Source organism: Dipodomys spectabilis, unplaced genomic scaffold (genome assembly GCF_019054845.1).
Source record: "Dipodomys spectabilis isolate Male_0828 unplaced genomic scaffold, ASM1905484v1 ptg000231l, whole genome shotgun sequence".
Taxonomy (NCBI): Eukaryota; Metazoa; Chordata; class Mammalia; order Rodentia; family Heteromyidae; genus Dipodomys; species Dipodomys spectabilis.
The window spans coordinates 2384182-2411843 of NW_024870908.1; the positions used below are offsets into that span (position 1 = coordinate 2384182).

Consider the following 27662-nt stretch of genomic DNA (forward strand, 5'->3'; position numbering starts at 1 on the left):
TACCCAGGAAGATGCCCAGGGAAACACTAACCAAGCAGGGACCCAGCAGCCCAGTGTCCGCCCGAGAGGGAGGGAAGGCAGGCACTGAGCAGTCATGCGGAGACTATCAGAGAGCTGATGAAACCGAATGCCAAGAGGCCGAGTGAATAAATCTCAGAAAACCTAATAGTGCAAGGAATACAAGTTTGGAAAGGATGCATAAAGAATGGCACCATTTATGGGCAGCCATAAAAAGAAAACTCTCTCATAACCCTTGTAATAAAAGCACGGAGCCATGACAGGAAGGAAACAGAACAACTTTCCAGGGGGGTCCCTCTGGGCTGAGGGACAAGGAGAATGCAGTTTTATTTATGATGCCTAATTCCTAAAGAATAACATTTATTAAATCTGATGTGATCGGCGCTTGTTTGCCTCATTTCTCTGTGTGGCACACTGAGAACATTTCCTATGTTTTCCAGAGTTCAGAGGCAAGTGTGATGCCATGAAGAGCTGTGATGGTGGGGCACAGTATCGGCTCTGGTTCTGAGGGACAGCTGGGGGGCATTCAGGGCAGGGCCTGCAGAACCAGAACACACACGTGGTGGCCCTTTGGCAACCCTGCCCACAGATCTGCAGAAGTCACGGCTGCGGCTTGCAGCAGACTTATACGAGCATGCTCAAACAGCACAGCCACCCCTGCGCCATCCCCCGACATGCAGAGAGAACTGTATCCTCACACAGTGGACTATTACACAGAAACGACCAGCAATGGCCTTACCACAGCACGGGCAAATCTCCCAACGTAATGTGGATAAATGGAGCCAGGACGCACGAGCCATGCTTTGGGATTCCCTTTTCCATAAGGTCTAGAATATGCGGAACTGTTGCATGGTGTCAGGGACAGGACGGAGCCCTGGGGGAGGGGCAGGAAGAGGCTCCAGTGCTCTCTGCATGGGTGTGTCAGTTGCATAAGATTCCATGGATCTTGCCTTAAGACTGGAAGAACGCAACGTCTCAATTTCAAACGTAACAACCCAACCCACTCCCCAACACATCGCAAGGTGAGAAATGAATAGACACGGGGCCAGGAGAGAAGGGAAGAAACAAGACCTAGGAATGCCCTACCACCAACAAATGGATCAAGAATATGTGGTACAGGCAGACAGTCCAGAACTAACCAGCAACACAGAATGACATGATGTCATCTGCAGGCAAATGGATGATGTGGAGAACATCAGACTACGTGAAGTGAGCCAGGCACAGAAGGGCTCCTATGTGGACGCTGACATAAAATACAAACATAGAAACATACACACGTGGTCGACCTGATTAAAACACACAGTGGGACGAAAGAACATTAGAAAGTTGAAACGTGTCTGGATGGAGGTACGGGCCCTGGTAGAACAGAGCAGCCAAACTGAGAGGAGGAAGGAGGGTGAATTGTACAAAGAGAAGGGGGAAACTCCTGAAACCCCTCCTGGTGGAGGGGTAACTCTGCTCAGGATGCAGTGTCTACATGAATGGATGTGTTAAGATGAAACCCCCTCGGTCAGAGTAGTCAATACGAACTTTACAAAGAAAACACACACAAAGGAATCAAGCGTAAGTGTGAGTTACCATGAATTACCAAACACTGGAAGCCAAATTGGCGAGGTTGTCCGCAGCCCCGTCTTCCATGGCTGGCACACGGAGGCTTGAGACACGGCAGGTGAGTATCACCCAGGCAAGCTGACTTCTCCAGGTCATCTCATCAGTGTGTGCCAGGCCAGCGGGATTTCACAGCCCAAGCTCTCAGCCAGTGGGTCACGTGGCTCAAAAGCTGCCCACGACTTCTGGGGAAGCTAAAGAGCTCTGAACCCCAGAAAGGTGGGATCAGGGAAATTGCTACAATGCCACACGGGAGACTGAATGTATTTGTTCCAGTGTGCTAAAAATGAACGCAGACGGCAATGTATCGTCCTCGGATGTTAACGGGACACTGGAGGGGAAGGCAGCAATTATTTTCGAATACTCAAGAAAAGAGTAAGAGTCGAGAAGGACCTTCCACACTGCAATTTCCATCAGCTATCCAGAACCGAGCGGAAACACAGCAGACAGAACACAGGCTAAGCACATTCAAAAGGCGGTGAGAGCTGGAGGGGGAGATTAATAATAATGAGATGCAAACTCCCAGGCAGCCCCAAAGATGTCGTGGGCAACCTTCAGTGCGCACAGCAGAGACTCAAATGTAATTCATGCCAACAACAAAACCAGAGGGTTCGGCACAGGTGTAGGCTCTCAAGCTTAGCTTGACTGAGCCAAATGGAAGAACAGGCAATTGTGCTTGGTTAATTGGGTAAGTTGGGGCCTAGATGCATCAAAGGATTCCTCTCTGTCACCAGGCATGACTAAAGACTCTCGAAGTTCTACCAGGTCTTGGGGGAGAGAACTGGAAGGGTGCGGGCGGAAGCAGGAGAGGGAAGGCTGCCCAGAGGCGGCGTGAGGCCTCATCGACAGTGGGACCTGTCAAGTCTATGACAGAAAATAAGCAGGGGTCTCGTGAGCGCCATGTCACGTGCGCAAGTACAAAGCACGGGAACAGAGCGGCAATACCTTTCTACTTGCGTCAGAAATGTCTATGGCTTTCGTCGGATTTTAATTTGAAATTATAGAAATGTCTTCCCCAGAAACCCACTTACTAAATGCATCCACATCCACCCACGCCTCGTCTGCGCTCGTCCCTGTCTCTCCCTGGGGTTTCCTGCGAGACGAGCTGAGCAGACATCTAGAAGATGTCTGTGCGGCTTCCACGGCGTGAGCAGGAAGCGCCCTGTGCGGCGCGGGCGAGCGGCTCCCTTTCTTCATCTTGTGGTACACTAAGCGCCAGGACGCCGGGCACAGGGCGTGGCAGCGTGCCAAGCAAAGCCGAGCGTGGGTTTAATGGCTTCACTGATGGCACTTTTCTCCATTCATTCTCTCTGGACATCTTGCTGTTTGTGGGAGGGGAGTTCTCTGCTTCTAGTCACCCCCTGTTTAGGGGGGCTGTCTCCCCAGGAGGAGGGAGGCCCAGACTGCAAGCGGCTGCCGTTGCATACAAGCCCGCTGTCGGTGCCTGAACTTCCGGTTCCCATGTCTGGGGAACACCGATGAGTCTTGCCTGCCGCGCGTGCGCAGGGCGTGGCTGTGGCTTTGGCAGAGTTTGGCTGATTCCTGGCTGCAGCACGTACAAGCTCCCAGGCCTTGCTCCCCATGCTTACTACTCTTGAGCCTGGGTTTCCTCACTGGGTGATGTCACCAGAGCTGCATGATGGGATGTGAGCATTAAGGCTCCCCCCTCCCCCACCCTGTGTGCCTGGCAAGCCTGGCATGGGCTGGGAGGGACCTCTGCCCCCTTGTGCCCTGCACGGGCCCAGAGTCCCGGCATCATCAGGGATGAGCACGTGCAGGCCTGCTTCCCGTCCCGCCCCAGCCCTGCGCAGCAACACTTCCATTAACAAACGCAAAGGCAGCACTTACCATGCGCCGGACACCATGGAAAAGATCTTACAAATGTCACCACAAAAACAACACTACAAATGCCCAAACCACTCCTGCACTCCTGCAGCGTAGAGAGGTCAAGTTAGTGCCCAAGGCCACACACAGCAAAGCCATAGGAATCTTTTTCTCACTCCCCACCCCCATCCCTTTCCTTCTTTCTTTTCAGCTTCCTTGCTCTCTTCCTTCCTTCCCTTGATCCTTTGGCTCTTACAGCCTCCTACCTACAGGGCTGGCAAAGTCCTCTGAATGAACACATGTGTAAACTAGTGAAGTCACACCTGACTGCCTGTCTTCCCTGCTTGGCATTACTGGGAAGGGTTCTAGAAGTCTAGAGCAAACTCCAAGGACGGCGTGTCTGGCTTCATGAATGGTGCCCAAGCGCACGGGTTGCTGAGCAGGGTGAGGCCGGAGCCAGCGCTGCTGCCCCCTGAGTCCCACAGTACTGCAGCCACAGAGATGTCCCCGCTGAGCAAGGCTGCTCATCTGCACCTGGCTCCAGAGGTCCAGAGCTGGGCTGGACTTGTAGAGACTGATGGCTTGGGCCTCAGACTGGCTGCCTGGGCCAGACAACACCTTGACCCTGATGGCCTGAGGTAAGTCACTTCACCCCATGCCTCTGTTTCCCCATTGTCAAGAGGGGCAGTAGGAAGAGCCCTGCCCTGGTTAGGCATGCAGCAGGTCAGAGTGATGCCTCCCCAAAACATGTCGGGGGCCCCCTCCTGGGCACCTAGAGTCTCCTACCCTTGCCTGGTAAAGGGACTCTTGCTAAGGTGATTCAATTAAGGGCCCTAAGAAAAGGAGGCCACCCTGAGTTAGTTGACCACACGCCCTGCTGCGACCGCAGAGGAAGGCTACAGAGAGACCTCATGCCAAAGCACATGGGAGCTGACTCCCAGCCCCCCTACCCTGAGCCTGTGGGACAAGTGGGTGCTGCTAGTGCTATGATCTGAGCAGCTGAGCTCCACAGGGAACAAGAGTGAAGGATGCTGTTGTGAGCGGCAGGTTTGTGGTCATTTGCTTTGGCAGCTGTCGTCATCTGGGGGGAAGGGATTTGCTGCTATGCCCACTTGCCCCTCCCCCCGTACCATGCCTTCCGCACCAGTCACCAGGAGCCAAGCTGGGCCTGGCCAGCCCTGACTTCCGTGCCCCTCTCCTGGGCCTCCTTCGGCTGCCCGTGAGGCCACCTGCTATGCTGCATTTCAAGGCATCTACCTCCCAAGGAGCACAGAGGAACTTTCCACAGCTCAGCGAGCACCAGTTGGTTCCGGCACCACACGGGTGGATGTGTTTTTAATGAGGATTTTAATGCATAATTTCTCCAACAAGTTGAATTATCTGCAGCTCTGGGAAAGCGATTTGCCTTGCCTTAATGCCAAATGAACTTTCCCAGAGTGAATCTATTATTGCAGGAACGAATGACAGTCTCTCGGTTCTCATTTGCTCACTGAGCAATCATGGAGGCTTTCAGTAACACCATCAAAAACGTGTCTTTACCGAAGCTCTCATGCCTGCAGAGACTTCTTAGACAGGGAGCCTGCAGGTCAGCTCCGCAGACCGTCCGAGGTCACCTTTCTGTCACCAGAGCTTGCTTGGGCTCTTGCCCAGCCTGCAAAAGGCTGCCAGAGTAGAGGGAGCGATGCATCCCCAGTCACCAGAAGTCATTCTGCTCAGCATGTCGTGTCCCTCCCAGGAGCTGGGGCAGGGAGCGCACAGAGCAGGTTCACAGCATTTCCTGCCCCTGATGCTGCTACACAGCAGAGACAAATCACATTGGAAGATACAAAGTAATCATTGCAGCCCAGGCTTTCTGCTGGGGAGAAACGGAAGGTGGAGGTCTGGGCAGGGGGGCCACTGAAGAGGCAACGGCTCGGGAGAGGACGGAAAGCCTGAGCCAAGCCCTGACACGGGAGGACCTGGGATGCAGATCCAGGCCAAGGGAAAGGCGGGCACACAAGCCCCGCCGTGACACACTGTGGAGGCTGGAGAGCAGCCGCGTGGCTCGGGGAGGGGTTGGGGTAAGGCAAGAGATTAGGTGGTGGGCAGAAATCGAGGACAGCTCACAGGACACCATGCCGTGGGTGTCACCAGAGTAGTCCCCAGAGGCACTATCTGGTTGAAGGAGTGCAAGGCCTGCTCTGGAACTGTCATGTGTCACTTCCAGGACCAGCCTGGGAAGCCATCGTCAGAGGGGCCCTGATTGTCACCACCATGGCAGCACATAGAGACGATGCATCAGCAGCTTGGTCACCATCGTGACAGGCAGAGCTTCCGTCAGCGCCCCCCCCCCCCCCCGAGTGTGGGGATGACCCCTAAACACATCTTTTTGGCTTTGGTCTCCTGAGACTGGAGCCATTCACTCCCCAGCCCCTCCATGTGTCCTGAGTGACCGAGTCCATGCCTGCGATTCGTCAGCGTCCTTGAGTAACCTTGGCATACCGGGTGTGTACCAGGGTCTGCTCTAGCCTGGGCACGTGTGTGTGTGTGTGTGTGTGTGTGTGTGTGTGTGTGTCTGTCTGTCTGTCTGTCTGTCTGTGGTGAAGCAGAACGTGGATGGCCAGCTGCAGCTGGCAGGGCTGAGAATGCGTATTTTCAGCTGGGGGCTCAGCTCTGTGGCAGAGCGCTTGCTTAGCACACTCAGAGCTCTGGATAGAAAGAGCACACAGATAGAAAGCTGCCTGGTAGTGGCTCGCACCTATAATCCTAGCCACTCAGGAGGCTGAGATTTGGAAGATTTACCAACTTTGGGGAGAAAAGCCCCCAAGATCTCACCCAAAAATTAAAAGCAGCCTGGGGATGTGGCTCCATTGGTAGAGCCTAACCTCACAAACACAAAGTCCTGAGATCAAACTCCAGGACGGAAAACCAAAACAATAGAGTGTGTGTGCACCAAGCGTCCAGGTGAGGTGGAGGCTGCTGCCGGTGGCACATTCGGCCAGCACAGGGCAGTGAGCCTCCTCCACACCACCCCAACTGCTCCCGGGTCCCAAGAACAGTCAGGACTCTGCCTCATCCCACTGGAGGCCCTGCCAACAGGCTGCTTAATGCTCTCAAACTGTTGGTGTGCCTTTCCCCTTCTTGATGCTGAGTTGGGCTCTATGGCTTATGGTGCTCTCGAATCATCTAGAAAGTGCAGAACCTCTCTTTGCACAGGCCTCTCCTCCACAGCCACTAAATAGGAGCCAGACAAGCAGAGTATGGCTCACTGTTTTTTAAAGCCCCTAGAGTGGTGGGGGGTGGGTGCGGCGGGGGGGGGGGGGGGGGGGGGGGAGGGTGGAGAACTGTTCCACACACAGCCAGGGGTGAAGAATGCCAGCCAACTGAAAGTGTAGACTATTGAATGTGCCCACACCAGGCTTAGAGCTGCATCTGACCCAGCCCCTTCAGCCCTGGCCCAGCCCCTTCAACCCTGGCCTAGCCCCTTGCAACCAATGCCTGCCAGACCAAAGAACAGTAGCCAAGCAGACAGGGTACGGAACACCAGCACCCTGTTCCTCATTCCTTGGGGTACCTGAACAAACACTGAGGAACATGATATCCACCATGATGGGAGTGGCCCTATGACAGAAGAAAGTCTTCTAAGCAAGTTCTGTGCACAGCTGTGCACACAAACGGAAATCATACGATGAGAGCTGCACACGAGGGGGCTGGCAGCCAGCTAGTGAGTGCGCCTGCGTCAGGGCCTCCACGCGAGAAGGGCGGGTGCGCTGAGATGGAGTCTGCGGCCCAAACGCTCACAGCCCTGCCCGGGAGAGGCTTGCGGGCCACACACACGAGAGCAGGCAAGGGGCAGGGGGGCTGGGTCTCCTACGGCTGCTCTCTATTTCTATCTTTTCTTACATCCACCCACTTTTCTGAAAAGATCGCAACTCTTTGAACAAGTGACAGGAAGAAGCCACGAGCTGTGAGCGGAGCGCGGCGGGGGCGCGGGCTGGGTGCCCGGCGGAGGCCGTACCTTATTCCCGATGGCCTTCTTGGGTGGGAAGGTGTAGGCCCGCACCTGGGGGAACGTGCTCTGCAGCCTGTGGTGCAAGCTCCGGAATTCCGTGTACCGCCGGTAGACATTCCACTCGTCGTCCTTGATCCGGATGTACACCTGCCAGAGAAGGGAGAGGGTAAGATGATGTGAGCTCCTCACGGCCCTCTCCCAAAGCGGCGGGGGCCGGGTGGGGGCCTTCCCGTGGAAAGCAGGGCTGCATCTGTCTCATGCTCCATGGAAGGCCATGCCCCTGGCACAGACTCAGTAGAAATGACCGAAAGGTGACCAGGCAAGTGACAGGTACTGCCGGCTGGACATCACCAGCTGTCCCAGCAGCAGCAGCAGCAGGGGTGTGTTTTCATGCCCGTCTATTTGCTTCCAACATGTACAACAGAGCACCAGCGCCTCCCTCCACATGCATAGGCAGAGTTCAGGGGCGTCAGGCAGGCCTGAGGTCACAGACCACTACGCCAATGAGGGGGAGTTCAATCTGGGACAGGAAGGAAGGTGCCAGGTTGAGATCTGTCCTGGGGACAGGAGGCCACATCCAGACGGGGGAGGCTCAGTGGGGGCATAAAACATCTTTATTCTAGTCGTGCTTTGACCCTCATTTGTATTTTTTTTTGGGGGGGGGGGGGGTCCGGTCGTGGGGCCTGAACTCTGGGCCTGGGCGTTGTCTCTCAGCTCTTCAGTTCAAGGCTAGCGTTCTAGCGCTCGAGCCACAGCACCACTTCCAGCTTTTTTTCTTATTGCTTATGTGGTGCTAAGGAATCGAACCCAGGGCATTAGGCATGCAAGGCAAGCGCTCTGCCACTGAGCCACCTCCCCAGCCCCCTCATTTGTATTTTTGGGGGTACAAAATGCAAGAGTAAGTTCACCAGGCTTCCTGTCACCCTGGCTCCTGCCAGCACACAGAGCAGTGACATCCCCAGGAAAACTGGGCGTGGGAGAGAGCGAGGACAGCCCAGGGGTGACATCCACAGTGACGCATAGCTGTCACACTTTCTAAGCAGGAGTCATCAACACGCACTTAAAGATCTTCCTAACCACGAAGCCAGATGCCTCTAACGCTCATGCCAAGTTCTGCCTCTGAATGGGTGAAAACCACCCATTCAGCACGCCAGTTTAAGCCCTTAAATTCTTACATTGAAAAGGCAAGCTTAACAAAATGCAGGGGGAGGGGAGGTGGTCACCAAAAAAGCCTGTTTAATCTTAGTACTCATTACAAGGTCTTTGTGGTAACTTCTAGAATAAAGTTGTTGCAAGTGCTGTTTTATTCTGAGCTGACCTGACCAGGAAGCTTACTTTGAATGTCACCTGCTAAAAGATGGGCAGACATGTTCAGAGAGGCCCAGGTTAGCTGGACTCTGCCCTAGCCCAGCGGCCATCTGGAGTCTGGTGGACGATGGCAGAGAAGACAAACCAAGCCATGAGTACTTGATTCCATCTGGAACAGGGCATGGAGAGCCATGGGGATCAGGGACACTGGGCCGCCACAGGCCCTGCTAGGCAGGCACAGGCCTGCTCAATGACAGCAGGTGACAGTCACCCACTTAGTGTCCACATCCTCAGTATTGCTGGGTGAGAATGTGCTCACCAAAAACAAAACAAGACAAAAAGTGATTTCTGGGACAGTCTTGCTAACACAGGAAGTCGAGAAGCTCTATGAAACACAGCAGGGGGAGGAAGGAGCGTCCAGGGCTCACAAAAGTGAGCAACAAAATGTCAATTCAAGGGCCAGGGGCTGGTAGCTCACACCTGTCATCCTAGCTACGAAGGAGGCTGAGATTTGAGGATCACAGTTCAAAGCCAGCCTGGACAGTAAAGTCTGTGAGACTTTTTTTTTTTTTTTGGCAGTCGTGGTGCTTGAACTCTGGGCCTGGGCACTGTCCATCAGCTCTTCAGCTCCAGACTAGTGCTCTACTTCTTGAGCCACTGCACTATTTCTGATTTTCTGGTGATTAATTGGAGAAAAGAGTCTTATGGGACTTTCTTGCCTGGGCTGGCTTTGAACTGCAATCCTCAGATCTCAGCCTCCTGCGTAGCAAGGATTACAGGCGTGAGCCACCAGGCCCCTAGCCTGTGAGACTCTTATCTCTAACCACCAGAAAACTGGAAATGTGGCTCTGTGGCTCAAGTGGTAGAACACTCCCTTAAGCTGAAGAGCTGAGGGACAGTGCCAGGCCCAGAGTTCAAGCCCCATGACCAAAATAAAACAAAACAAAACAAAAAACCCAGAAATGTCCTCAACATTTTCAACAGTAGCCACTGCTAAAGCACCTACTATGCACAGCACATTCAGCCAAGCTCTCCAAGCTCTCTCGTCGTCATGGTGACTGGCAGCAGGCAGCAGGGAAGGCTCCCAGAGGCCTTGTCCTTTGCTCCACAGGTCATGTGACAGCAGAGCGGCCTGCTTGCTACCAAGCCCCTCAGTTTCACTACCCGAAGCTAATCTTAATGGAGTGCCCTTGAAATCACAGGGCTCAGGACCAGGCGATCCTCAAGCACAAACCTCCAGCAGCCCACATGGAGAAAACTGCACTGTGGTTTACATCAGCCTGACCACACCACAGATTTATTTCACGGAAGAATTAAAAGGGCTCATGCTTATAACTGCGGGGGTTGTTTGTTTATCTGAAGAACTCCTCCTTCCAAATTATGTTTGATTAGACCCAATTCCCTCCACTTGGGCTATAAGGATAATAATTCCTCAGAGGGATAAAGAGAATCAACCTCTTGGGCACAACTGAGCTCCCTTTTAAATCGAGCAATAAAAAGTGACTTCAAGTCTAATCTTGATTCAGCAGAAGGGAAGTACAATAGGAGAATAGGAGAGTATTATCCTCAAGCAGGGGTCAGATGGAGCCAGCCTTCCTTCTAAGAAGAAGTTCACATCTGGAGATTTCCTTCCTATTGGGAAGAACTGCCTAGTACTGCTGGTAATGACAGGAGGCAGAGAGGGAACGGGAGGGAGGCAAAAACCTCAGTTCAGAGGTCAGGGGTGTGGCTCAGGTGGTAGAATGCCTGCCAAGGAGCATAAAGTGTCAGATAGCCAAGTCCAAATCCTGGCTTCAGACTGGGAAAAAAAAAAAAAAAGCAGTCCATCAATGAGGGGCCTGGCCTCGCTGGGCCTTGAAGAGAACCCCTGGAGCGCTCCCACGGGCGCTCTGCGCCTCCCATCCACAGGGTTCCTCTGCTGTGCTGCACACTACACTTCTCAACTTGATCTAGACACACGTACCACGTATGTGGAGCCGCTTTTTCGGGCGCCTTCCTCAAAGCTGTGTTTGTGAGGAGTACCTTGTCACAGCTGCATGTGCCTGCTCTGCCAGGCAGGACACTGAGGATGGTTTCAAAGCCACACGCGTGGCGTCTGCGCTCATTCCTTTTCGGATCACAGACTTAAATGTGGAAGGTAAAATCACAAAATCACTAGGCTACCCAGGAGGCAGCGGCAGGGTGTCTTTGTGACTTTGCGGGGAAGGGGGGTGGGGGTCCTGCCTGGGGCCCTGGGGCCCAGAAGAAAAGGAAGGAACCTTCTGGGTACGAGAATGCTTTGCACCTCCATCTGAGCGTGGTCACAGGAGCATAGACATAAGTAGAGATTAGCTGCACTTAAGAGGCAAGTACTCATGGTAGTCATGTTCGTCCTGAATTTAAAAGTCAATTTCCCTGTCCTCGGAGGTTACGGAGTGAGAGGGAGCCGGGCGGGAGAGGATGAAGACTCGCAAGCCTGTTTTCAGGTAGGAGGTAAAGGTCTGCACACACACCATCAGGTTTGTTTTTTTCTTTTTTCTTTTTTGTCTGTTGTGGGGCTTGAACTCTGGGCCTGGGCGCTGTCCCCACGCTCTTCAGCTCAAGGCGAGCACTCTATCACTTGAGCCACAGCGCCACTTCCGGTTTTCTAGTGGTTCATTGGAGATAAAAGTTTCACAGACTTTCCTGCCCGAGCTGGCTTTGAACCGTGATCCTCAGATCTCAGCCTCCTGAGTAGCTAAGATTATAGGCTTGAGCCACAGGTGCCCGGCAGGTTTGTTTTTCTTTAACCTCGAAGTCATGGGATCCTAAAGAACCCAGTGGTAGAGCAACAGGGCAAGGTCTGTGCACTGCTGGCTTGCACCCCGGCTCTCCCCAGTTGTTTGACCCTGGGTCACCCCAGCACCACCTTGAGACTACAGAATGAGGGCGGGCCGGTCTCACTGGCCGAGGTCTGGCTCAATAAGCAATGGCAGCTATTGATACTGCAACCCCATCACCCCCGTCATCCACTGCCTTTGTGTACATGAACCTCCCTATTACAGAATTAGGGCTAATTATAGGATGTGCAATCACGATTAAAGCAGGTAATTACCATGCCTAATTAATTGTCAAACGCAAGGCGGGTGAGGGAATGCAAACATGGAGGCAAGTGTGGGGACCGGTGGAATGGGCAGCTCGGCACCCCTCCCCTGGCACAAAACCCAACCCAACCCAAGCAGCACAGTCCGGCTCCCCCCTCTCTCAGGAGGGCTTCTGAGCACAAAGACAGAATATGGAGGGTGTGAGCTGGGCACCCCTTAGTGCCGGCTGAAAGCCACCGGGGCATTTATATAGCCCTGTCACGCGAACACCCAGCGTCCTGGACCAGAGAGCTATTTTAGGAGGAGGAACTGGTAGGAGATACTTGATGGCCACCATAAACCTCTGCTAGGATTAGACCTCACAGAGAGGCTGCCCTCAGACATGGGACTCACAAATAAACACACACGGCAGGTTTGGAACCAAAACATCAGGATGCCCCAGCAACAGAGCATGCGCCAAGCCCTTCCCCTTCCATTTTCAACGTCGCGGAGCCCCTCGGAGCTGCACGCCTTGTTCTGCATGCTTTAGTAGTTAGGAGGGAACACAAGTATGGCCATCAATTTCTGGGACTTATGGACAGTGAGATACTAATCTAGTAATGTATTTTGTGTGCTGAGCTTTTACCTAAAATTGTCCCCAAAGCCCTGTAATTTTATAGGCCTTAAAAAAAAGAGTCATAGAACTAGTAAGAGACAGTGTGGAGAGAGAGTTCTCAAGATGGCGACGGGGCAGTAGGGAAACGCCACAGCTCTCTCCAACCAAAAAGAGAGTTCGAGTTCCAACCTTTAATCTCCCCAAGAGACCGACAACAACAAAAAGACGAACACTCAGAGAAAAACCAGAGGTGGAAAATAACAAAAAAAGAAAGAGAGGAAAAGAAGAATTTCAGAACAGAGAAGAGCGAAGACCCCTCCCCCAACCTTTACTGGCCGCGCGGCAGTGCGCCAAGCCGCCGGCCAGCCGGCCCGGCAGGGGCTGCCGGAGCCACAGAGACACAGGGGGCTGCTTGCAGATCACCAGGTACCGGATTGCAGAACAGCGGATCGCCAGGAACAGAGAAACCTACCAGCCGGGAGTCTCCAGGAGGATCCCACCCCACCCATCACTCTCCACCGGAGCGGAGAGGCTCCATCCCGCCAAAGCCGCCCGGCACCAGCAGCGCCACAAAGGGACCTGTCGCGATCGCAACGACCCGGCGGGGGGCCGCCCAACCCAGCCCGCAACCACCCCAACTGAACTCGGACTGCAACAACAACTGACGGACTGCAACAACAACTGACGACCTACAGGGTGAGTACCCATCAGGGGACAGGGAATCCATCAAGGGAGACCAGAGCTGGAGGGAATCCCCAGACCCTGACCTAGACTCCCTACCCCAACACCCGGACCACAGGACCCACTAAAACTGGGAACTGTTCGAGAGCCCCACCAGCCGGTGGAGCACACTCTGCTGGCCAGGCCAGAGCAAGAGCGCCCCGGGAAGGGAGCTTAAATGCTCAAGCCAGGAACAGTGCCCCTGGGTCAAGACTACCAACAGTAGAAGAAATTTGAACTGTGTCCTCCAGGCTGCATAACCAAGGTGGTATACACATTAGCACAGGCCTAACGAGCGCGCTCCAGGCTGGGGCCGGAACCAGGCCAGGGGACCGGCGCCTGAACAAAGCAAAAAGGGTCAGAAGTGGGGCTGTGGCTCAAATGGTAGGGTGCCAGCCCTGAGCTGAAGAGCTGAGGGACAGCACCCAAACCTAGAGTTCAAGCCCACAACCAGCCCAAAACAAACAAAAACACATCAGGAGCCCATAGCAGACTCCAGTATTTGGGAGAGTGCATCCAGAGCATCTGATCTTCCCAAGAGCACCCGCAGGAGCAAACACAAGCAGTCTAGGCTGCTCAACCCTTCCAAAGGCGGGAATTGCTACAGCAGAGAGCTGAGAATCCTAAGTGAATAGCAGCTGGAAATAGGCTCCCAACAGAATCCAGATCAGACACAGACTCTCTCTACCAATAGAGAATCAGCAACCAAGCAAAGACAGACACACCAAAACAAGATTGAAGAGCAGTCTCCTGAACCCCCATGCGAAAATCACAGAGAAAAATCACAAGGTTTACCACTACCCAGGACAGCAAGCTCACCTCAAAAGCCAGCAGCCACGCAGGGGAGAGCCCCAGTGGGAGCAAAGCAGGAATGGAAGACAAAAACTACATCCAAGGGTTGCTGGAGGCAATGACTCAAGAAATAAAGCGAGAAATGGATCAGAAATTGAAAGAGCACAAGGATGAACTATCAAAAGATATACAGGATATCAAACAAAAATTGGATGCAAAAATAGAAGCTGCACAAACCTCAGTAAGAAGTGAGATAAACGCCAAATTAGAGGTAATGCATACTGATATCACCTCATTGAGAGGTGAGATCAGTACTCTGAGAACCAACATTGAATCCATAAAGGGATCCATTTCCATCATGCAAACCACAATAGAAGCCACGGTCAACAGAGTGAATGAAATGGAAGGTAGAGTGTCAGATACAGAAGACAGAATACACCAACTGGACCAAAAAGTGACAGATATGGAAAAATCACTCAAATTAAACCAAAGGGAAATTCAAGAGCAAGCAGATAATGCTAAAAAATTTAACCTTCGCATAATCGGAGTGGACGAAGGTGAGGAATTCCAGAGCAAGGGAATGCAACACCTATTTAACAAGATAGTCAATGAAAATTTTCCCCACCTCAAAAACGACCATCTTAACTACATCACAAAAGCTTATCGAACACCCAACAAGCAAGATCCCAGGAGAAACACTTCTAGGCACATAATAGTAACAATGATGGATCTGAATAATAAGGAAACAATCCTGCATGCAGCAAAAATGAAGAAGGAGCTATACTACAACGGGAAAAAAATTAGAATCACTGCAGATCTCTCCACACAAACAATGAATGCAAGAAAAGCCTGGGAAAGCACCATACGAGCCCTGAGAGCCAATAACTGCCAACCCAGACTGATATACCCGGCAAAGCTAGCATTCACATTCGATGGAGAACTGAAAACTTTTAATAGCAAAGAAAAACTAAATGAATACATAAACATTAAGCCAGCATTACAAAGAATTCTAAGAGGGGGGACACAACCTGAAGAAAGCAACCAGGAACTGGGACCTGCCCCAAACAGGCATTACTCAAAGTCTAACTGAGCAAGCACAGGAGGAAAGGAAAGAAGAAAAACTTAGGAAAACGGAATGGCAGGGACAACAATGCATCTCTCTATACTTTCTCTTAATATAAATGGGCTGAATTCGCCAATTAAAAGAAAACGAACTGAGGACTGGATCAGAAAACAAGACCCATCCATCTGTTGCCTTCAGGAGACCCACCTCTCAGCCAAACATACAAACAAACTCAGAGTGAAGGGGTGGAAAAGGATCTACCAATCAAATTCCCCCAATAAGAAAGCAGGTGTAGCTATCCTGATATCTGACAAAATAAACTTTTCATTAAAATCAGTACAGAAAGACAAGGACGGACATTACATATTAATAAAGGGAACAATCCAAGAGGAGGATATAACCATCATCAACTTATATGCCCCAAATATCGGTGCACCCAGATATGTTAAACAAATGCTCTCAAACTTACAGAATAAAATAGATCCCAATACGATAATACTAGGAGACTTTAACACGCCACTCTCACCAAAGGACAGGTCTACCAACCAGAGGATTGGCAAAGAAGCTACCGAATTAAGTGAGGCCATACTTCAAGCGGAATTAACTGACATCTACCGAGTATTTCACCCTAAAACAACACAGTACACATTCTTCTCAGCAGCTCATGGAACTTTCTCCAAAATAGACCATATCATAGTTCATTCAAGGAACTTAAGCAAATACAAAGGGATCGACATAATCCCCTGTATCCTATCTGACCACAGTGGAATCAAGCTAGCTCTCAATAACAAAGCATACCGCAGAAATTTCTCTAATACATGGAAATTGAACAGCACACTCCTTAACAAGGCCTGGGTAACAGAAGAGATCAGAGAAGAAATAAAGCATTTCCTAGAACTCAATGAAAATGAAAACACCTCACAAAGAAACTTGTGGGACACAGCAAAAGCAGTCCTGAGGGGCAAATTTATTGCCCTCAGTGCCCACATCAAGAGAATGGAGACAGACCAAGTAAATAATCTCATGTTGCAACTAAAACAGCTAGAAAAACAAGAAAAAATGGGACCTAAAGCTACTAGACGAAGCCAGATAACCAAATTGAGAGCAGAGATTAACCAATTAGAAAATCAGAAAACCATAACCAAAATAAACCAAACAAAAAGCTGGTTCTTTGAAAAAATAAACAAAATTGATGGCCCGTTGGCAAGATTAATTAAAAAAAGAAGAGAGGAAACCCATATTAATAGGATTAGGGATGCCACGGGAAACATCACAACACGTACCCAAGATATCCAAACAATTCTAACAGACTACTTTCAAAAGCTATACTCTCTAAAGGAAGAAAATCTGGCGGAAATGGATGCATTTTTAGAGAAATACAAGTTACCCAAACTGAGCAAAGAAGAAGTTAACCAATTAAATAAGCCAATATCCTATAATGAGATACAGGAAGCTATCAAAAGTCTTCCAACAAAAAAAAGCCCAGGACCAGATGGATTCACAGCAGAATTCTATAAGACCTTTAAAGAAGAACTAATACCCATACTCCTCAAGCTCTTCAGAGAAACAGAGAAGGAGGGAGCTATCCCAAACTCATTCTACGAAGCCAATATCACACTCATCCCCAAACCAGGCAAAGACCCAACCAAAAAGGAGAATTACAGGCCAATCTCCTTGATGAACACAGATGCAAAGATCCTTAACAAGATTCTAGCTAACAGAATCCAGAAACACATAAAAAAAATAATACACTATGATCAGGTAGGCTTCATCCCAGAGACACAGGGATGGTTTAACATACGTAAGTCAATAAATGTAATCCAGCATATCAACAGAGCCAAGGTCAAGAATCACATGATTATCGCCACAGATGCAGAAAAGGCCTTTGATAAAATTCAACATTCATTCATGCTAAAAGCTCTGGAGAAAATAGGAATAGAAGGAACATTGCTAAAAACAATAAAAGCCATTTATGACAGACCAATAGCCAATATTATACTTAATGGGGAAAAGCTACAACCAATCCTCCTAAAAACAGGAACAAGGCAAGGATGTCCACTGTCTCCACTCCTCTTCAACATAGTCCTAGAACCCTTAGCCAGGGCAATAAGGCAAGAAAAAGACATTAAAGGGATCCGCATAGGGAAAGAAGAAGTGAAACTATCCCTTTTTGCAGACGACATGATACTATACCTCCACGATCCCAAAAACTCCATCCCCAAACTTTTAGAAATCATAAGTCACTTCGGCAAAATAGCAGGATACAAAATAAACCCACAAAAATCAGTTGCCTTCCTATACACTGATAACGCACAGGAAGAGAGGGAAATAAAGGGAGCAACCCCATTCACAATAACCTCCCAAAAAATAAAATATTTAGGAATTAACCTAACCAAAGATGTAAAAGAACTATTTAATGAGAACTATAAAAAGTTAAAGAAAGAAATTGCAGAAGACACTAGGAAATGGAAAGACCTCCCATGCTCCTGGATAGGCCGACTTAATATAGTAAAGATGGTGATACTTCCAAAATTAATATACAAATTCAATGCAATTCCTATTAAAATCCCAATGACGTACATCACTGAAATACAGAAAACAGTCCAAAAATTTATATGGAACAACAAAAGACCTAGAATAGCCAAAACAATTCTAGGGGATAAAGACAATATGGGAGGGCTATCCATGCCGAACTTCAAACTCTACTACAGAGCTATAATCACAAAGACAGCATGGTACTGGCACAAAAACAGACCCGAAGACCAATGGAACAGAATAGAAGATCCAGATATAAATCCACAGGCCTACAGCCAGCTGATATTCGACAAAGGAGCCAAAGACATACAATGGAAGAAACACAGCCTCTTCAACCGCTGGTGCTGGGAAAACTGGGCAGCCACATGCAGAAAACTAAAAGTGGACCCCAGCCTATCACCATGCACCAACATCAACTCAAAATGGATTAAAGACCTTAACATTAAACCTGAATCTCTGAAACTACTGCAGGACAGAGTAGGAGAGACACTTGAACTAATAGGCACAGGAAGGAACTTCCTGAACAGAGTCCCAGGGTCACAACAAGTTGGAGAGAGACTCGACAAATGGGACTACCTTAAAATAAAAAGCTTCTGCACAGCTAAATCTATCGCAACTAAGCTAGAAAGACAACCAACTAATTGGGAAAAAATATTTACCAGCAATATATCAGACAAGGGGTTAACATCCTGTATATACAGGGAACTCAAGAAACTAATCCCTCCCAAACCTAACAAACCAATTACTAAATGGGCAAGGGAACTAAAGAGGGACTTCTCAAATGAAGAAATAAAAATGGCAAAGAAACACATGAGGAAATGTTCATCATCCCTGGTGGTGAAGGAAATGCAAATAAAGACAACCCTGAGATACCACCTTACCCCAGTCAGAATGTCCCACATCCACAAATCAGCCAACGACAAATGCTGGAGGGGATGTGGAGAAAGAGGAACCCTATTACACTGCTGGTGGGAATGTACACTTATACAACCACTTTGGAAAGCAGTCTGGAGGGTCCTTAGAAAGCTAAAGATTGACCTCCCTTACGACCCAGTCATACCACTTCTAGGCATCTACCCTGAACAACAGGAACCAATATACAAGGACACGTGCACCTCCATGTTTATTGCAGCACTGTTCGCAATAGCTAGGATATGGAAACAACCTAGGTGCCCCACCACAGATGAATGGATCCAAAAATTGTGGTATCTATACACAATGGAATATTATGCAGCCATTAGAAATGACAAAATAATGGCATTTGCAGGGAAATGGATGGAGCTAGAAGGAATCATGTTGAGCGAGGTAAGCCAAGAACGAAGAGACAAACGGTACATGGTCTCCCTCATAAGTGGATGCTAAATCCAAAAGGTTAGTGATACGACAAAACTAACAGGACTTAAGAAACAAAGAACTCCCGCTCATCTGGTTGAACCACTACTAAATATCCTCATGCTGCTGATCACAAATATGGTATATAACATGTGAACACTGTTATATATTACAGACTGTGGTAGACAATTTGCTCCAGGGAAGTTAGAATGAACTTGTGACTTTGAAATTATGTAATCATTTAATCACAATCAAAAAAAAAAAAAAAAAAAAGAACCTCGGGGAAGGGAGGGAGGGAGGGGATGGTAGGGGGAAAACAAAAAATAAATAAAAAAAAAAAAAAAAAAAAGAGACAGTGTGGAAACCAGCGGAGACCCAGAACTGGCCTGCCCAAAGCTCCATTCTTCCCTTCCTCCTCTGCCTCCTCTTCCTCTCCATCCAGTGAAAAGCAGCCTTCCAAACTCACCCCCTTGTGAGGACGCTCAGGTTGCTCACCCTCTTGTGAGGTCTGCTAAGTGCAAAGAACAAAGATTCTCATAAAAAAATCGCTTCGGGTTCCTGATTCATTTTGCTCCCTTAATAGCCAGAGACTGAAATGATTTGTGTTTTGGTTCGTGGCCTGTGTTAATGTAACCCAGCTAAACTTTTCTTTTAATGAAATGGCTTCATGTGTTATTAACTATAAGTGTCCTCAGAGCTTGAACAAAATGTCCAAGTTACTGCATGCCTGTGCTGATGGAGAGATATTACTGTGGCCAAATTCCAAGAAAAAGATGAACAACTTAGCCAAAGAAAAACGACTTCTTGGTTCACTGGGTTATGTAAAATGAGGCAGAGGAAACACCATTTACTAAGAATTGCCACATAAACCATGGGCCTTTTAAAGAAAGGATGCAGAATAAGAGGCTGGAAGTAGAAAAGGGCAGGCAGCAAGACCACACTCAGCCACACGGCAGATGAGCACATGCTTTATCTCAGCAAGAGAACTGCAGTGCACAGCTCTGCCCACTCAGCTCAGGCCAGAGCGCTGTTGGACATTCAATCTCCAGATTCACAAAGCAGCGTAGTCAGTGACCCCCAACCCCAACCCCCAACCACCTGACTGCTCATATTTGGTCATCATGAGAGGCAGACACTAGATTCGGGAACTCTTCCAGACTCTACTCAGTCAGCCCACTCTCCTCTATCAGAACCAGGTGCTACCTCTTTGGGGTCACCTCTAGTGGCCTCTTCTGAACAAAGCTCAGGCTGGCCCTGGGGAGAGCTCAGAGAACACAACCAAGGGCGGTCCCTTCTCTCCTGGGAGCTCAGTCGGCCAGGAAGACTCTGGGCTAGATGCAAATCACCTCACAATTTCAAATGGAGAAAGGCTCAGAGCACCTCCTCTAGGGGAGGTCTGTGAGGGCAGGAGGTTGGCTGAGCAGGGATGCTTGATCTGGAATAAAAAGAAAATGAAAGCAAGAAATATGCCAGGCTGGGAATGTGTCGTAAGTGGTAGAACACCTGCAAGACCACCAGTTCAAACCCCAGCATCACAGAAATAAATAATAAATACAAAGGAAGCAATAAGAGAATAGCTGTCCTTTAGAACAAAGAGACAATGTCCAAGAGTAAACTAAACAGTGGAATGCTCGCAGGGAGTGCAGCCCGCGCCTGGGCCCTGGATGTGTGCAATAACGATTTCATGCCTGCCTGAGCTTTTTCAACTTGTAAAAAAAAAGGAACAGAACCCCTCCTGGAAGGTCTGGTGCTGCAAGTCATTTTTAGCTCCTGTGACAGATGGGAGGTGACTGTCCCCTGCAGCCCAGAGCCAACAAAGCCTGGATCTAGTTGCTGGGGCACCAGGCGAGTTTCTGAATGCTGCAGAAAGAGACGAGGAGTGGGGGCTGTGGGGAGAGCTCACTGCCTAACTGCATATCACTGAGGCAGGCAGGCAGGCAGACAGACAGACAGACAAAAATAAGTCCAGTGGAGCTGAGTGTTCGGCTCAAGTGAAGCACAAAGCCAGTGCTGGGAAGGGTGCTGTGAAATGTAGTGGGAGGCCCATGATGAGGGGTTCCAGAGGAGATGACATCTGACATAGGCCTTGAAGGATGAAGAGGAGCTGGCCAGGGGCAGGAGGGGACATTAGGGCAAGCCAGGCTGGAGCTTCAGGAGTGGCCGCCTCCTGGGTTACACTGAGTCCTTTCCAAAGGTTCCACGCAGCATGGCGATGGCAGAATTTGGTGTGTGAGCAAGCAATGCCCTCATCTCCAAAGATGCCAAAGAAACAGCTGCCCCTGGAAATCAGGCTGAGGCCCTGCTAGATCGTGAAGAGCTTTGGTCCCACGGAACTGCAGTGTGGTCCCGGGCCTCCAAGATATAGGTTGAGTAATGGAGTGTCATACTGCCAAGCACTCTATGTGAGCCCATGGGCCAGGAAACGGGTTACGGACCACACTCTGCCTCCCACTGCTGCTGCCTGTCCTTCAAGGAATTCTAGCTCCACTCACCATGTAGGATTGGCCACACCAGGCTCTGCTCTGCCTCACCACATCTATCTGGGGATCTGAATCAACAGGGAGCCACAAGCTTCTCTCGGGGACAGAAACTATCCACCAGCCCGGCACATGGACTCAGACTCTGACCACCGCCAGGTCCCTGAGGTTCTGGATCACAGGGAAACTTATGCAAGGATTCAAAGGCATCTTAGGACCAAGTTCCGGAAGTGTCACTGGCCTCTTGAAGGGCTACACAGGAACCAGAGGCCACCTAGAGTCAGGCAGCTCTGCTTCCTTCCTCCTGGGCCCGCTCGTTCTCTTTGCTGCAGGCTGGCATTCACCTTTAGAACTCACAGGGCAACACAACACCCCTGCGCCGCAGTGCCTGGCTGATTCATGCAGCCACCTGGTCCCTGCTGGCCTGATACCACACAAAGCCACCCGTGAACACAGACTCTGCCCAGCCTCCGTCTCTGCGCATCTGCTGGTCCCACCCCAGCTCTGAACAGAGTTCAAGACCCAGCCAATGGGAGCCTACGTGGGTAGTGAGTACAAGATGGAATTGGAGCTGATGAATCATCAGGTAAGGACCATTCCCAAGCAGTCCAGCTGCAAGATGCCTCTGGCAGCCTGGCGGGATCAGGATCAGTCATGCTTCTTGTGTGCAGTCATGCCTGGTCTCTTTGCAGGACCTAGGCATTCCTAACTTGACCCAACAGAGACCTGTCCCCACCAAAGTACACGGGGACGTTTGAATTAAATAATAGAAACCTATTATTTTTAAGTCAACTTTGGTCCATCTAGGATTGGGCCTGAGCCTGGCTGGTGTGCATGCAGAGGGGCTGGTGGTCTCTGAATGTGCCACGGGGAGCCCAGGGCTAGCGGCACACATGGTGCCACTTGGCCCGGAGCAAAGCAGATGTACCTTCTTCTCCCACAGCTGTGAGACTTACATCTACTCTTTCATCTTCCTGTGTGAAGAGCACCACTTAAGGATTTTCAGTAATTTTTTCAGAGTAATGAAAAACAAACAGAACAATAGACCCTCAGACACACTGCATTCATCCATCCCCAGCCCTCTCTGATGCATCCCTAGCCCTCTCTGATGCATGTTTAAAACAGGTGTATTAGTCACTGCCAAGCTTTCTCTTTCATCTCTCTACACAGCTGAATTTCACCAGTGTGCATGGGACAATCATCAGGACATAGCCCAGGGTCAGCGCATACCACGGCATCAAGACCCAGCCCAGGCCCAGCACACACCACAGCATCAGGACACAGCCCAGGGCCAGCACACACCACAGCATCAAGACACAACCCAGGGCCAGCACACACCACAGCATCAGGACATAGCCCAGGGCCAGTGCATACTGGTCCTTGATCAAGATATTCATTCTCTCTCTCTGTCTGTCTCTGTCTCTGTCTCTCTGTCTCTCAGTCTTAGCATCAAGATTGTGCAATGGGGACACAGCTAGCACTGATCTAGTCAGGTGGCTGCAAGGTGACTATAGGAAGGTAAGACCACTTGACAAGGACAAGGAAGTGGGAAAAGGCCTGTGTGATACACACTCAGTGCCCATAGAGAAGGAGGCACAAGCACAAGGCCTCCAGTGTCACAGCCAACTCTGGCAGCTGGATCCCAGCACACTCATAAGGCTGTGACTCAGGCCACTTGTCCTGTAGACTGCTGGCAGGTGAGGGCCCAGGGCCCACTGGCCTAGGTGATCTTGAGTGGAAACACCAGCTAAAACAATGTCTCTAGAGCACCAGTTCTTCCTTCAACTCAAAACTGCAGCAAGCTTGTTATTGACATGCCTGTAATCCCAGCACAGAGGCAAGAGGGTCATGAATTTGAGGCATCTGGACTACCTAGACCTGTGTCAAAAAGTAAAAAAATAAAGTAAAATAAAATAATAATAAAAGAATGACAATAGAACTAGAGTTCTGAAAACCAAAAGGCTTTGGACTAAAAGCTTTATACAGAGTCATTTGGCAAAAGAACTCGTTGAACTGCAAGGAGGGCGTCAATGAACATGACTCACTTTGCTTGGTGTCAATGCTCTTGTTTCTCTGAGAGACACTGATGTGTGACTGTGGGTGGTTGCCCTGCGCTTCTGCATCCCTGCTCACTCCTTTTTCACACTTAACAAGAAAACAAAAACATCCATCTTGAATAAAGTTGACCTTGAAGGAAGGAGAAACTTTGTTCTTTTCAGCCCAGGGTCACAATTACCTTCCTCCCCCCAAAAAATGCCTCTTAAGGGTTCTCAAAAGACTACACATAGAGCTTCCCCATGACCCAGAAACTCCACTCCTGGGCATTTATCCAATTGACCACAAACCAGTCCACACTAAAGCCACCAGCACAACCATGTTCATCACAGCATTGTTTATCATAGCCAAGATATGGAATCAATGCAGATGCCCCTCAGAGGACAAATGGATCAAGAACATGTGGTATATATACACAATGGAATTTGATGCTTCTATCAGAAAGAATGATATTACTCCATTCATAAGTAAATTGAAAGGCTTGGAAAAAATTAAATTAAGCGAAGCAAGCCATACCCCCCAAAAAAACATAGGTTGGATAGGCTCCCTTATTCATAGTAATTAGAATGTACTATACACTTACAAGTAAACACACTGGATGGTAAAAGACAAAAAATTACACTTGGACATGATAAAGCAAACATTCACACAGTGGGACTAAAAGAGGACATTCTTAGGACAGGATCAAAAAGGCTTAATAGCTTTGTGCACATAATCATATCAAATGATGCTATGGAAATGGACTCTAAGAAGTGGAAACGAGGTTTTTTTTGTTATTTAACTTTTTGTGTTTTTCCCCTACTTTGTCACTACTTTTTACTTGTGTACTTTTTGTCTTGCATATAAATTTATCTGTTTGGGGGAGGGTAAAGGGGAGCATAGAAAAGGTTGAAAATGAACTATACCATTTGTGGGAGAGGGGTCTTGAGGGAAAAAACTGGGAGGAAATAAGGGATGAGGTGACACTGTTAAAAAAGAAATGTACTCATTACCTGGCTTATGTAACTGTAATCCCTCTACACATCACCTTTACAATAATTTTTTTAATTAAAAAAATTTTACAAGGTCATTACACAAGAGAGGATGATCATTACCAAGCTCACAGCAACTTTACACCTAAGGGCAAGCAGAAACATGGCTTCCCTGTGAGACAAATAGGGAGAAATACATTAGATCCCTTCTCTGTCCCCCTCTTCCTGTTTCCTTCCCCAGCCTGGATTGCCAGCACAATTGTCATGGACTTGGTAATTCCTTATCAGAGGCAGAGTTTGACTTTAAACTTGGCCACATAACTTGCTTTGACCAACAGGCTACTACTAGTCAGTATCTATTGAGCAGAGGTTTAGAGAGTACTTGTACATGGGGCTGGGAAGGTGGCTCAGTGATAGAGTGCTTGCCTTGCATGCATGAGGCCCTGGATTTGATTCAGCACCATATAAGCAGAAAAAGCCGGAAGTGGCGCTGTGGCTCAAGTGGTAGAGCACTAGCCTTGAGCTGAAGAGCTCAGGAATAGAGCCAAGGCCCAGAACGCAGGCCCCACAACCAAGAAAAAAAAAAGTACTTGTACCTTGAGAGCTGGTTTGGAGGTTCTAGCAGGGGAGCATAGCTACTCGTATATTTGACTGAAGACCAGTCCTATTTGATGGAGCGTGCAGCTTTGGAAGGGACACACATGGAGCAGGGAGGGAAGAAGGGGACAGCCGCCTAGCCAGCCAGATCAGATCAGCTAAATCAAACCTGGCAATCGATGGGGTGACAGATGTCGCAGCCAGACTGCCCTTACCTCCAACCATAGTCCTCATAGTCAGCACAGCAATATCACACAAGACACTGTGATGGAAATGAACTTTACAACTTGCAGGGGAGGGGAGTCGACGGGAAGGAAAGTAGGGGGAAAATGTGGGTGGGGGTAGCAATGTTTGTTCGACAAGAAATGACTCATTAACTTATGGAATTGTAACCCCTCTGATAGCACCCTTACAGTAATTTTTTTTTAAAGAAAGTACTTGTACCTCTGCTGTCACCTAGAGGACAGTCCCTAGTCAGTCTGTTGGTATATGAAGAATAAAGACAGGACTAGACCTCCACTAACTAGCCTGTCACCAACACCTGCACAAAACAGGCTTAAACCATGAGATTTGGTTGGTGATTGCACCACATTACCATGGCAACAGACTGGTACACTGGCTGGCCTAGGTGAACCTGCATAGCTGCATCTGTGACATGAGTCTGTTGTGCGTTTACGATGAGCTCATTGTTTTCACTGTCCCACTGCCCACGCAACCCCACAAGGATTACTGTCTGTCCTGACAAGGGGGTCTTGCAGCAAGCAATGGACGGTGCCTTGCACAGTCAAGACCAAGGTGTACTTATGTAAGCTTCTGTGGGACCGCTCCCCTGGCCTTCTGCACAGCTAAAAGACTTTAAAGAATCTAGTGGATGCAGAGAGCCGAATGTGGACAGTCAGAAGGTGATCATGTGTGACAGAGGCAAGTGCCCAAATCCAGACCCGAGGGACGAAGGGACAAAGAGCACGGAGAAGACAGAAGACATCATCCTCTGCCAGCTCTGAAACATCCTATAAGAGCAGGTAGATATTTGCTTGGCCTTCCCGCTGTCACCAACATCCAAAGTGTGTGGCCCAAATTTGCTCGATCTGTGCTGTGAGGACCCCATGTGGAAGCTGCCTTGCCCTGCTGAGATCAAACGGTCCCTGGAGTGGCTGGGCGGGTCACAGCCTTGGTGCGGAAGCCTGCAGGGTTGGAGCCAGGACGATGCTGCTGTGTGGTACACCGCAGAGTAAGAACAAGGGCAGCCAAGAGGCCATGACGCTGCCTATAGCTGCATCCCTGAGGAAAGGCTCACTGTCACAGCTGCCCCGACCTCTGGAAGGTGGCTGTGGACTGCTTGCCACAGGGACCAGTGTGCAGGTAACAAGTAGGGGCCCTAGGGAGAGGGGATCCCCTCAGGTCATGTCAAAGGCTGCTGTCATACTACCTGGTTAGCAAGAAGCACACCAAGGGCCAGCAGCAGTGAACGTCTGACAGGCCTGCTCCTACCAAGGGCAGGAGGGAGATTCAGGCACCTGCCATGTGCTGGGTGCTCCTGGCCCCTCTCAGGCTCAGGCTGTGATTGGGGCATGGAGGGAGCACTAGGAAAGGCATGGGATCAGCCCAGCCGGGACTTGATGTCCCCACTGCCAACCCTGCCCAGTGCCTTACTTGGTCTGTCCAGGTCAGACAGACAGCCAAGACTCAGCTCAGGTGATAGCTGCTCCCCACAAGGGCCCTCATGCCTGTACCCTGCCACTCTGCTCCTGCCATACCCAACCCCCCACTTCGCAGTGGCCTAGGCCCCAGTTCTCTCCCCAAGAGACATAGGTAAGTGTGCAAGGCCGTGGTCATCACCCATCCCAGCCCTGCCCACTGCAAGGTACCTCGGGGGCTCGCCAGAGACAGTGAGGGCAAAGGAAGAGAAAGGAAAAAGAGAAGAGCACAAAAGAAAAACAGGAACACGAGCAAGGAGAAAGAAGAACGTCACCTGCATTCTGGCTAAGATGAAACAAGAAAGGATTTCAGTAGCATGAGAAAGAGAGGAGAGGAGAGGAAGAGGACAGAGAGAGGGAGGGAGAAAATGAGGGAGAGGGAGGGAGAGAAAGAGACGAGGGGGGGGGGGTTTGAGGACCTGCTGCCAGCCTGGCTTGCACTCTGAGCTAGAACACAGCGTCTTTCAGGATCTCAGGTCTGACACCTTCCTTTCACATACTTTGAGATGCCAGGCCTGGATTGGGCCACTGAAAGTACTCCAGCTTTAGCCCTCAAGTTCACAGGTAGGGGACACAAGTCCCAGAGGAGGGAAAGGACACAGGACAGGCTGCCTGGCAGGGCCTGGCCGCACCCCTGCAGGTCAGGGCCAAGGACCCTCGAGAGTCCTTCCAAGAATTTGTCATCCTACATCGGGAGCCAGGCAGGCATGTGAGCAGCCAAGACGGCCACTGCCTATCTGAGCAACAGGGGCGACTTCCTGAAATGGCACCTGGCAGGGAGGAAAGCAGCCAGGTGCCTGCACCCCACTTCATCAGGCAGCCGCACACCTTGCATCCGGAAATGTCACACGTCACGCTTATCCCAAGCTGTCACCTTCTCCCTGTACTAAAAATGGTACCTCGTTCCTGCCTCCATTCCTTCCCTTCTCTCTGAATAGAAACACTCATCTGTGCGCACCTTCACCCGCCGCCTCGCTGGGCCCCGGGGAGGGGGCAGCCCTCACCCGTACTCTGAGT

At 49.9% G+C, this 27662-nt stretch overlaps 1 protein-coding gene across 3 annotated transcripts in view; it reads right to left on the reverse strand.

The window, feature by feature from the left end:
* Positions 1 to 27662, reverse strand: part of Snx29 (sorting nexin 29) — a 232860-nt gene that overhangs the window by 12837 nt on the left and 192361 nt on the right. For all 3 annotated transcript variants that reach the window (XM_042698295.1, XM_042698296.1, XM_042698294.1), the window contains exon 19: positions 7448 to 7588. In XM_042698295.1, coding sequence (XP_042554229.1) covers positions 7448 to 7588 — 141 coding nt within the window. The remainder of the gene's footprint in view (positions 1 to 7447; positions 7589 to 27662) is intronic.